The sequence below is a fragment of the Triplophysa dalaica genome, chromosome 10, assembly GCF_015846415.1.
Source record: "Triplophysa dalaica isolate WHDGS20190420 chromosome 10, ASM1584641v1, whole genome shotgun sequence".
In the NCBI taxonomy this organism is placed as follows: Eukaryota; Metazoa; Chordata; class Actinopteri; order Cypriniformes; family Nemacheilidae; genus Triplophysa; species Triplophysa dalaica.
The window spans coordinates 13,665,497-13,677,416 of record NC_079551.1 but is presented as its reverse complement, the minus strand read 5'-3'; the positions used below and the strand labels follow the sequence as shown (position 1 = coordinate 13,677,416).

General features: G+C 36.1%; 1 protein-coding gene across 2 annotated transcripts; it reads right to left on the bottom strand.

Annotated features, from left to right (window-relative positions):
- Positions 1–8,706: 8,706 nt before the first annotated feature.
- Positions 8,707–11,312, bottom strand: LOC130429542 (natural killer cell receptor 2B4-like). 2 transcript variants are annotated; one of them, XM_056758174.1, is made up of 6 exons: positions 11,119–11,312; positions 10,609–10,938; positions 9,568–9,864; positions 9,371–9,484; positions 9,207–9,274; positions 8,707–8,783 (listed from the first exon to the last, which is right to left on the bottom strand). In XM_056758174.1, exons 1-6 carry the CDS (start codon positions 11,165–11,167, stop codon positions 8,736–8,738), a joined length of 906 nt encoding a protein of 301 aa, XP_056614152.1. In that variant the 5' UTR covers positions 11,168–11,312; the 3' UTR covers positions 8,707–8,735. The 2 variants fall into 2 exon arrangements, with proteins under 2 accessions (XP_056614152.1, XP_056614150.1); XM_056758172.1 differs by lacking the exon at positions 8,707–8,783 and having other exon boundaries at positions 8,826–9,274.
- Positions 11,313–11,920: the final 608 nt, after the last annotated feature.

Genomic DNA, 11,920 nt, shown 5'->3' with positions numbered 1-11,920 from the left:
TTAACCACACCAACACCAGGCCAGACCTTATCACTGTCTGCTCAACCATCATTTATTTTGTGCTGTGTTGTGAATACATTTCCACTCACATCTGTATCAAGCAAGCATCATTTAGTGTTAACATTTCAAGGTCTCATAGCAACTATCGCGCTGGATTTGATGAGACAGAACATACAACGTCACGGCTGAAGGCTCCTGTCAGGTGACACCATATCATATAATTACATTCATTATTCTTTTTTAAGCCCTGCCTGTGGGAGAACATAAACAATGGTTCACCTGGACACCATCTGCTAACAGTACAAAGAGAAGGTGTGAGGGGATCTGGGGTTTTTCCCAGAGACATCTGCTGAATATAAAATTACACCACAAAAAAGGCAAACTGAACCCAGCTCAGATGCAAGCACAATCAACATATTTTACTGTAATGTCGGATTAACATCAAAGCAAAGTGTGAGAAAGTTCAGCAAGCATCGAATCTTGCTGTTTATCTAATCAGCATTGGGGTTAGTGAACCATAAACAAGAGAGATGTCACACCGATAAACCATGAGAAAAACTAGCATACTGAGCAGAGCAGCACAACACGGCATCATTGACCACATTAGACTGATACAAGAGGGAGAACATTTATTTTTTATATTTCCTATTGATTCATTTATGTGTGTGAATATTTTGGAAATGGGTAGTGACTCACAGGGTTAGTCGTCAGTGACTAATAGTAACAATTCAAGTCCTAATTCAAATTAACTTAAGCTATGTATAATTTCAAGTGCAGAACTACCTAAACAGCACAAAAATATATCCAATTAATAAATACTTCTATTAAGCATTATCATCTCATTTGCATTTTTTTTCCTTGCATAAACATTTGCTCGAAATGCACGCCCCCTGGTGTCTACCAGTGTTACACTACAAGACTTTTACAATACTACAGTTTTTTAAACTAGACATCATACACTTGCAGACTTTTATAAAGTTTCTTATCCCCTGGCGGAGATATTCATAATACTGCGGATATTTTCTTATTTAACTATTGTATAACCTATTATTGTCTTAAAATAAAAGTAAACCATTAAAAATTGCAACGGTAAAGTTAAAAGGAGTTCAACTTCAAGGAAACAGACCTCTGGTGGTGATGTGCGGCACCGCAGTTGCTTCTGAAGTGACAGAACAATTTAACATTAGAAGAAGAAATATTGCTTAACAATAAATTATTGTACATCAATTAATTAGCGTTAACATAGTTGGATACATGATTGTTATTCACTTTTGTAAATACCATGCAAGAATGATTTTAGATCTTTCAAAATAGATACTAAATATATAAAATATATTAGATTTCTGTACGAATAGTAGACTGTGTATATTGTATAGTGCTTGAAATGTACTTTTTAAAGGGGTCATATTACACGACTAAAACAAATATTATCTTTTATTTTACATGTAATGTAATGTAATGTTTATATACGATGATTTAGGTTAAAAAACAGGCTACTGCATATGTAAGAACATCTGCAAGTTCAGCCTTTAAAAATATATGCAGTGTTATGAGACAGAGACTTTTATAAAGCCTTTTTACCAAGTTCTATGGTTATGCTAGCTGGTAAAAACTCGCCCTTGAACAGTTTGTTCAAAGATAAATGAGCATTAAACATTAACAAGTCTTTATCTTTACAGAAAAACAAAAATATAAAAAAACATCCTCATTCAAAGCATTCTGAAAACCAGAAATCCTCAACATTTTTCAATTTTGTTCTTATTTTAGCTGTCACAACCACGACACACCCAACCATGATGTAACAACCATGTGGTCCCACACCTGGACACGGCTTACAGTATTAAGTGATGTTGCAATTCACTTAAATACCAGCAGATTAAGGATTGGAATGACTAAAAAATATAATTGTTTTGTGGGAACAATACTAGAAAACTGAAAACGTTTTTGGAGTTAACTGTTACACACCCTGCTGAACAGTTTGTCCCCCCAATAATGAAGACATTCAGTCCACCATTAAAGGTGTCATCATATGAAAACCACTCTTTTTCTGTGTTTAAGTGGTATAAACGGTTCCCCAGTGCATCTAGCAACCCAGAAAACGTGAAAAATATAAACCCAGTAAGTTTGTCTTGGTGTGCCTTTCCCTGCAAGCATGTGAGAAATCGAGCCGTTCAGATTTAGCTCTGGTTGTGATGTTCATAGCAGATTTTCTTATAATGTTACCGCCCCTTATTCTACACAGTTCCACCCACTGCGCTCCGTCATTGTTGATTTCACAAGCTACAGTGGTGTACGTGACGCCATGGCTAAAGTTCGTGGACAACATGCAATGTAGTCGCTGCACAGAGTCCAATCCTAGGAAGAGACAGGGGTGGATTTATTTTATTTTGAGTGGATATCCATCAGAACCAAAAGTAAAAACCTGCTTGTTTGCACAAAAATCACTTCAAGCCGGAGTGCTTCACACTTTCTAGTGGTTTTAACACTTTGGGTTCTGGTTTCCTGTACAACAAAGATTATAATAAACAGACGTGGTAAATGTGTTTCCTTGTGAAAGAGTCAAAATCAAAGAATGGGAACCTATTTGTGATTTCTGATACAGTTAGATTTCATCATTACATAGTCACTCCATCCAAAACAGACATGTTAAGGCAATACGCCCTTAATAACTTGATGGATTTGTCTGAGAGCACATGTAGTACATGTGTGTTATTTCACACTAGTGCAAGGAGCACAGTGGTGTAAAATAATATGATTCTTTGAAAAAGGTAAAAATCTTCTATTGTAAACCTTGAACATGCATTTTATAATCCCATAAAACGTCATTGTTTTCATACAGAATGTCATTGATATTTATGAAAGTTCCCGTCCTCAGGCTCTCTCAATATCTGTGCTGATCGCAGTATATCAAATGAGTAAATTCTGGGTACATAATACAGCACTTATTCATTGATTCACTGGACTCTTTGTCCTCAAGGCTGAATGAAGACACTGTCCTCAGTGAGAATGGTGCGCTCAATGTTACTTTATATTCAACCTCAAGACTTTATGAAGTTTATATCATTCTCACTTGGGCTGCATCACAATCTTTGAACACCTGTACTGTTTGACCATTATGACCAATCCAAGTTATCCAATATCTGCCTAACATTGTTCTTACGCTTATCATAATAAATATTTTAGGTTTCCCTGTATCTCATCTGGCAGAACATGATGCAAGAAATTAATTCCCACGGTACTATTTGCAAATGATGAAGAGGATTAAAACGCTTTATGCAAATCTGCAAATGAAGTATAACGTATTGCAAATGCTTTAGTTCGACCTCAAACTACACGGTTTATACTTCCTGGCAAAAACGATGGGTTGGTTTAAAGACAACTTTGTGAATACAAGAAACTCTGTATCCGCAAACTGCAGGATCACACGCATCCAATAATAGACATGCTTTTATACATGGGTCTGCACGATCAATCCCCTTTATAATGACCTATATAAACACCACAGCACATCTCTGTATGAGTCACGAAAAACAGCGAGTTCTGTGTCACGGTATACGACGAAGCCTCACGTTTCTTTCATATGTGGCTTTACAAAAAAGTTCAATGCAAACGCAAAAATAAGAAACATCATTACGGTTCTGTTTTAAGTATGCACTGTTAAAGATAAAGGTTGTTTAAAATGTTCCTCTGTGTGGCTTAATAAACAACCTTAAACATACTGTAGGCCTACATGAAGCCAATAGATTTGTGGCAGCGGAAACTTTTTTACAGATATACACAAAGAAAGTAAGACATAGTTATTTTAAGAATCGTTAACTGAAAGTTTCTTTAAGGAACCAAAATTTCCTTTTTAGGACCTTTATTTTTAAAAGTGCGTGTTGAGACCAGACAAACAGCAATAGGTTTACCTGGAAAGATCACGTCATCTAATTCAGATGTTTTACCGATCATCAGAGCCGAAGCTGGAGGCTTCTCTGTGTTTTGCATCCCTACGGTTTGGTTACATTTGTACTTTACATTATTTTGACATCATATTAACAGACTTCTTAAGACATAGTTCACCTAAATCTGTCATCATTTATTTATTCTCATGTCGTTCCAAACCTGTATGTGACTCTTTCTTCTGTGGAACACAAAACAAGATATTTTGGAAATGACGTTTTGTGGTTTACAATGGAAATCAATGGAGGTTAATGTTGATTGGTTAACAACATTCTTCAAAATATCTTCTGTTGTGTTCTATACACCACCGGCCCTTATCATTATCTGCTCCGCCATCATTTTTGTGTTGTTCAAATTTCCACTGACGTTGTACTTTGAGGCACCGAATAAAGGTTCACCCGGATACCATCTGCTAACAGTACAAAGAGAAGGCGTGAGGGGATCTGGGCTTTTTCCAGAGACATCTGCAGGATATAAAATTACACCACAAAAAAACGCAAACTAAAGGGAAAATGAACCAAGCTCACATGCAAGCGCATTCAACATAATTCACTGTTATGTCGGATTAACATCAAAGTAAAACGTGAGAAAGTTCAGCAAGCATCGAATCATGCTGTTTATCTAATCAGACGTGAGTGGTTTATGAACCATAAACAAGAGAGATGTCACACCGATAAACCATGAGAAGCACGAGCATACTGAGCAGAGCATCTCAACACTGCACCATTGACCACATCAGACTGATACAGGAGGCAGAATATTTATTGTTTTATATTTCCTATTGATTGGTTCGCCATATTCAGTTATTAATCACATTTATTTTTAATCTATTCAGATCGGTTTCATTTGCCAACTCAAAATAACTTTAGGTAGGGTATGTATAATTTCAGTGCACGACAATCAAAATTGCACAAAAATATATCCAATTACTATTAAGCATCATCATCTCATTTGCATTTACATTTGCTCGAAATGCACGCCCCCTGGTGTCTACCAGTGGTACACTACAAGACTTTTAAAATCGGAAGACTTTTTTTTTTTACTAGTCATACACTTGCAGACTTTTTGAAAGTTACAGATAGAAACACACTAACTGATCAAATCTGCAGACTGGAACAGACTGAAAATCTGAGCAAAAGTCTTGTGTATTTTAGGCATTAGATGGAAAATCATAACGATACACTTAAAAGGGGTTCCCCTTCTAAGTTCAAGGAAACACACCTATGGTGGTGATGTGCGGCATTGCAGTTGCTTCCGACGTTACAGTACAATTTTACACTGACTAATATAATCTTAAGAACATATATTGCTTAACCATAAACTATTGTACAGTATATTAATGAATTAACGCTAATATAGTTGGATACGTGGTTGTTATTCACGGTTGCAAATACAATGCTAGCATGATTTAAGATCTTTCAAAATAGACACTAAAATTGTAAAATATTAGATTTCTGTACGAATATATATAGTAGAACGGTGAATATTGTATAGTGCTTAAAATTTACTATTTAAGGTGTCATATGACACGGATAAAACTATCGTCTGTTTCAGATGTAATGTAATTTGTTGACACAATTTAATTTTCCACAAACCGTGCATGCTTTGTAACTCACAGATTTTTTACAAAGCTCATCGCTCTGAAAAACGAGGTGTGCTGTGATTGGCCAGTTCACCAGTGCTTATTGATTGGTTGAATACTGCAAACATACCGTAAGAAATGTAACGCCTCTTACCATATTTGGAACATCAGGGTACAAAGCAACTGACAGGTGAGCCCATCTTAAGTGCATATACACTTTGACGGTCTTATTAGTCAAATCATACCATGAACTGACGTAGATTTGTGGGGGTGTGATTACACAAGGCATTTCAGGCAGGTGAGGTGAGGGTGAGCATTCGCTATTAGAGAGAAGGCCAACTTATGACACACCAAAGATTCTTAAAAAAACACGTATTCGTTCCATATGACCAGAGATGCTCTTCTGTTGTGACTTTACACCGCGGTACATCACAGCAGACAACAGAGGGCAAAAGAGCTAAATACAATGTTGGGTAGATGGGATAAGATTATGGTTGAGTGATGATGGTGGGTAAATATTTTACTGTGGCATCACGCATGAAAACCTCTGTATGCTACTGCATGTAAGAACATGTTCAGTGGCGTTGCTGGGGAATTTTGACCCGTTCAAGCAGCATATGCAGTGTTATGAGAAAGAGACTTTTGTAAAGCCTTTAACGAGTAAACACTTGTCTGTCTGCACCTCATTTTTTATGTCTAGTCTTTATTATTATAGTGTCTGGAGAATTACAGGAAGAATCTTCTAGCTTTGGCATTATTTGTATAGTTCTTAAATGAATATAATAAAAAGTATAATGTGTAAGGTGGTGAAAAATGTGAGAAAAGAGTAACCACCAACCACCCACTGGCCCAATGGCGGAGTCCAAGTGGCGTGGCGAAGGCATAAGTGCGTTCTGTCTGTCAAGCGCTCTTGTTTGTCACAGTTAACATTATTTTGTCATTGCGTAATTTATCTGACTCCAAAAGATAAAAAAAGGAAACCTCGTTGAATGATATTATTTGTATTAGATTATTATGAGTGATAATAATCATGCAATTTTGGTCAATGTTTGATTCTTCTGCCTTATTCTAAATTACACTCCTTCATCAGATACTCAGTGTCGCTCAGAGTCTCGCGCCGGCCGTTACACGCGGATCTCACGGTCACAAACTCGTCAGTCTTGGTCACTGCCAGAGGTTCTATGACTAGTAATACTCAGAAAGCATTACTTTATCTAGTCCCCTTAGACTATAAAAACTTAATTAAAGTGATGATTACTTCTAATCAGAGGTCATGACCACTCCATAGAGATAAATAGACCAATCTTACTTCCTCTGATGGTAGGTTTGTATAATCATGCCATAGTTTCCTATGTACACTTAGTTAGACTAATATTTCAATAACCAGAGGTTTGAGACTTACCTTATTTAGATTGGTCAGACAACATATGTGCTGTTCTAAACGGAAACATCAGCCCCTACGGTCTAAGTACACTTAAACTAATGGCAAGTAGTTAGCCGGAGCTCAAAGATCTCAGCTGGCGTGCCCCAATGCTCCACCTAATACATGATTTTAGTCCGTCACTAACCTGAACGTAGATTTGCGGTAACAAAGGATGTAGCGTGATCTACTAAAGTCCATAAACTCAGAATAATGCTAAACAATTCAAACATGACAATTTATTAGTCAGGTAAATGTGTCTTGCCAATTACAATTCAATTCAATTCAGAGAGTACGAAAACAAAACATCAAATCCTCAAAGATTAGTCTTCGAGTCTAAAACGCATACCTGACAGTAGAAAAAGATGCGATCGGAAAAAACACAGTGCTGTGTGTCTGAAGGCTCACACTCAGCACCGTGGGGTTCATCATAGTAAGAATTCCCCAGAACATTTTGCCAGCTTCCCTTAAATACCCAGACCAGAATACCCTTCCTCCACACAACAACTATTTACATTGTAAAGGACTCTGTCCTGGATGGCCACAAATGGGCATTTGCATGAAGACACAACCTCAACAGTGAGCAGAATATCTTTAAACTCTCAACCCTATGCTCTACTACTGTGGATATGAGACCATTGTACCAATTGCACATTTCAAATGATACCAAATATGCATATGAAGATTCTTTGTTCATATAAGATATGGTATTAGTCAAATCCAGTTCATGGGTGAGCTTTGAATTGCTCTGAGTTCAGTTGGAGAGAGATGAGAGGAGGAGAAGAGAACAGATGTAAAGGTGTGAGTTGGTAATCATCATTCATTGTTATAAGCTGTCTGAGATGGAGATGCAAACTCTGTGGGGAGATCATTGGATTGGAAGAAGTTTTTTGTTTCCCGGGATATGGTGCCCTTTTGGTGTGGACACCTTGGCACCAGCCTTACAAATGTGCTGAGCAGAAACTGTAATTTTTAAGTGCAATTCAGACTCCGTTTGCATAAAATGAAACTTTAAAAAATATTTTATGAGTACTTAATAGCAAACCAAATTAAAACAAAACATGCAACATTATGAATGAGGATGAGGAAGGGGCTATACATTATGTCACTATAGTACTGAAAGTCTAAATTGTGAACTTTAAACACATTAGTGGCTAAAGTGAGAAATGAGAACCTGACATTTCCAGCAGAGATACAGAGCAGAAGGTGGGAACAGGTGTCACCAGAAAGATCACTGCTGATAATAACTCCACAAAAGGAGAAGTACTGATAAAAAACAATTAAACCAAACTGCCAAAAAAACACAGACTGCAGAGCAAATTTGACTTGTTCCTAAGTTATTATTTTACTTACCTAGTTGCTCAGCTCAGAATAAAACATTTTGAAGTGTGTCATCATATCCTGCATTTGCTAAAAATAGTTAAATAGTTTTTAAAATCAAACACATTGAAGCAAGTGAGTGCCACATATATGAAAACAGAGTCTACACGGTTATATAATACCTTAGCTTTGCATGTGCGTCAAAAAATATTTATATATGAGATATGTTCATTTTTTCCAAAGGTCATTCCAGGTTATCATTAGGTTCATGCAATATACAAATCAGATGGCAAAGATCATTTGTTTCTTTGCAGGTGGTATGCTTTGACGTCATAAAAATGACTATTGTATGCCATGTAATCTTAGATAATGTAAATCGACATTGCAAACAGCAGAACGTTAAAAAATATTCTCTGTTTAATGAACTCACAACCAGCCAAAGTTATATAAAAATATTTCATTTTATTCATATCACGTCACTACACGAGAGTATTCTGTGCGTTCTGCTTCAACAACATTCTGTTAAAAAAACAAGAAATAAAAAAGTTACTGAACAAAGATTAAAGTGAAGACTGAATAAAGTAGAAAGGAATTTCACACCTTTAGCAAGATACCATGCCAGACAATAATAAACTAAAGCAAAAATAGTACAAGCACAATAGACTGTCCGTTTGGTTTGATATGGTTTTGTATTTTCATTGAAGCTCAACCAGTGAAGCCTCATTCCACAAAAAAAGGTTGGGTTGTTACTGGGTTGTTTAAACTCTAAATTCTGTGTTGTTTTAAGTATAAACGTATAAATATACATTTTATGTTTATATTTACCAAAAAGGTTGTCCCTTTTAAACCAAACGCTGCGTTACTGTGTTCAATATCATTCAATATAATAATTCAGCCAAACAATACATAGAAGAAACAGATAATAATGTTAAATAATCTTACCACAATATGAATCGGTTGTGTAGAGACGTTTGGTTCCGTGTAAAGAACCTCCTCCTCCAGAGTCTGATCTGTTAAAAAAATTATAATCACATATTTAACATAAAAAATGTTCACATTGGTTAGTATTATTTTTATAGTTAAAATTTTTGCATTTAAATACTTGCCGTCTCTTGGTGATTTTTTACACTTTTCGAAGCGCCAGAATAGAATTACACTTATGACCACCGCCAACATCACAGCGACAGCTATCAGCACTATGACATGTGAAGGCAGGAGATCTGTAAAACCCAAAGATGAAACTGTCATTATTGTCTTTTTTATTATTTAAATCTCTCCAAGTGTATGACTTTCATTACAGCACCTGAACACGGCTGACAGAGTTCATTGATGTCTAGATGTTGTGTGTGGTTTGTGATGGGATTGGACACCACACATCTGTATGTGTTTGTATCCTGATATTCCACCTCCAGAGGTAGAGAGAGTCTGATGTTGAGATCAGACACACTGATGCTGGACAATAAACTGTTTCCTTTGTACCAGGAGAGACTCACATGTGTAACATTCATCACTGAACACAACAACACACATTTTGTCACTGTAGATCTTCCTGAAGAACATTGAGAAGAGTCTCTGATGATGACAGGAACAGACAGATGAGCTGGAAATATGTAACAAAATATTATCATAATTTTAGGAATTATGACATCTGTAAATTTCAGGTATACGAATGCTGCATAAATTAAAACCTCCAGAGAGAATAAATTCTACACCAACTTGACAAACAGCAGTTTTCAAACAGAATTTAACTGTGTTTAGAACACAATGATGTATTAAATTTACTTAGTACTACTAAAGTTCTGTTGTTGCCATTTTCTCCTTTTACCATTAAGCCGTTAAAGGATTTTAATGTGTGTTTTGTCTCTGTAAATGTGGATTTGTCCCTTGTTGTGAAATTTTCTGTAAACTGGGAAAACAGAAATATACTGTAAAATTATAGGACATAGGGATATATATATAGCTGGGTCGCCAAAGATAAATTGTAAAATAACGTTTTTCCCAGTAAAATCTTTAGCTTTTTTCTGTAATTGTATGGTTTTTGATTGTATTTCAAACAATACATAGCAAGTAAGGGTATGCAAATGATTAACTGGTAGGAAATTAAAAGGGAACCGTGTACTTTCCCATACACGGAACAGGAACCAGGATCTAATAAAATCTTACCTATTGGTAACACAATCATTTACATTTACGTATCCAGCTGACGCTTTTATCCAAAGCAATTGACATTGCATTATACTATTTGTATCTGTGTATGTGCAATCCCTGGGTTCGAACCCATGACTTTGGAGTTGCTAATCATCTCTAACCACTGAGCCACAGGAAAGCTTTTACATTCACTCACCGTAGACAGTAACATTGAATCTTTTGTTTGAAATTCCTCCGTTACTGATGATCAATAGCTTATACTGTCCAGAGTCTGTAATTCTCACGTTTGTGATGTTGAGAGATCCAGTCTTACCGTCCAACTTCAGTCTGTTTCCAAATATCTCATTACTTTCAAACATATCAATAATTTTCTTATGGATTTCAGCTATACGAGAATCTTGAGGTCCAAACATCCACAATATCTGATGTTGTGTCTGTATTTCAGTATCATCGTTGCGCAGTGTGACAGAATCTCCCTCCAACACTGAGACTGACTTCACTTCATCTGCATCAACACCAAACACACCTGAAAAACAAAACCCACCCATTTAATAAACAAAAACCGGTTACAGATCAAACAGGAGGCTAATGACTGTGAAGATCCTGTAGACCATCTTAAGAAGTCCTGATTGTTTTTAAAGTTTAATGAAAGAATGTCTACTAATAATAACGTCTTCATATTACTTATAGAAAATACATCACATACCATTCATGAGCAATAGATAAAGAATAATCTTCTGATAATAACTCCACATAACACAAAAACAAGATGAGTGAAAATAAAAGACTCTTGAAGGCTGTCAGCCAGATAATACACTTTAAAAAAAAGTTTTCTGTTCTGCTTCATATTCTCACAAACAGACTACATCCAATATAGAGAAATAATCCAACAACATGCAGTGACGGCTCACAGACAGGTACTGTCTGCTCTCTCACATCAGTTCTCGTTCTCAGTTTAACTCCTCCTTCTGGAATATACTTTCAAGCCAAATGACCACTCACAGGTTTATGTTACGGAGCAATGCTGCTATTTTAACTCGTGTAGATTTTAGTTTAAAAATCCAACAGCTGTACTTGATAGTATAAAGAATAGATTTTCTCTACATTGCAAAGTCATGTTTGTGTTTAGCATATGTGGAGAAGAGCATCTGTTCTATTATTCCTGTTTCTACTGCATCTGCGGATTGAAAATGGATTAATGATGGTCTGAATAAATTTACACCGGAATTTTCTGTGTTGTTGTGTGTTGCAAATTTGATGGTTTAACGTCCCTTGATAAGGATTTCCTTACAGACTTGATGTGAGTGACCATTGTGACCACTACTTTACATGCACGGCACCTGCACAAAGATGAAATAATATACAGGGGACTGCATTCACTTATTAAACATTTACAAATACGTACATCAAATATTGACCATGCTCTTTAGATTAGTCTGTTTATTAAAGTAAATGCATGGTTAGACAAACCTATGTTTGTCTAATACCTGAATGGTGATGGCTGTGTT

Excerpts from the sequence above, each read along its gene's own strand:
- LOC130429542 (XM_056758172.1), bottom strand. The coding sequence starts at position 11,167 with ATGTGGAGTTATTATCAGAAGATTATTCTTTATCTATTGCTCATGAAT. Across the intron at positions 10,939-11,118 it reads TTATCTATTGCTCATGAATG|GTGTGTTTGGTGTTGATGCA; the intron begins GTATGTGATGTA and ends TTTGTTTTTCAG. Across the intron at positions 9,275-9,370 it reads TAAAAAATCACCAAGAGACG|ATCAGACTCTGGAGGAGGAG; the intron begins GCAAGTATTTAA and ends TTTTTTTAACAG.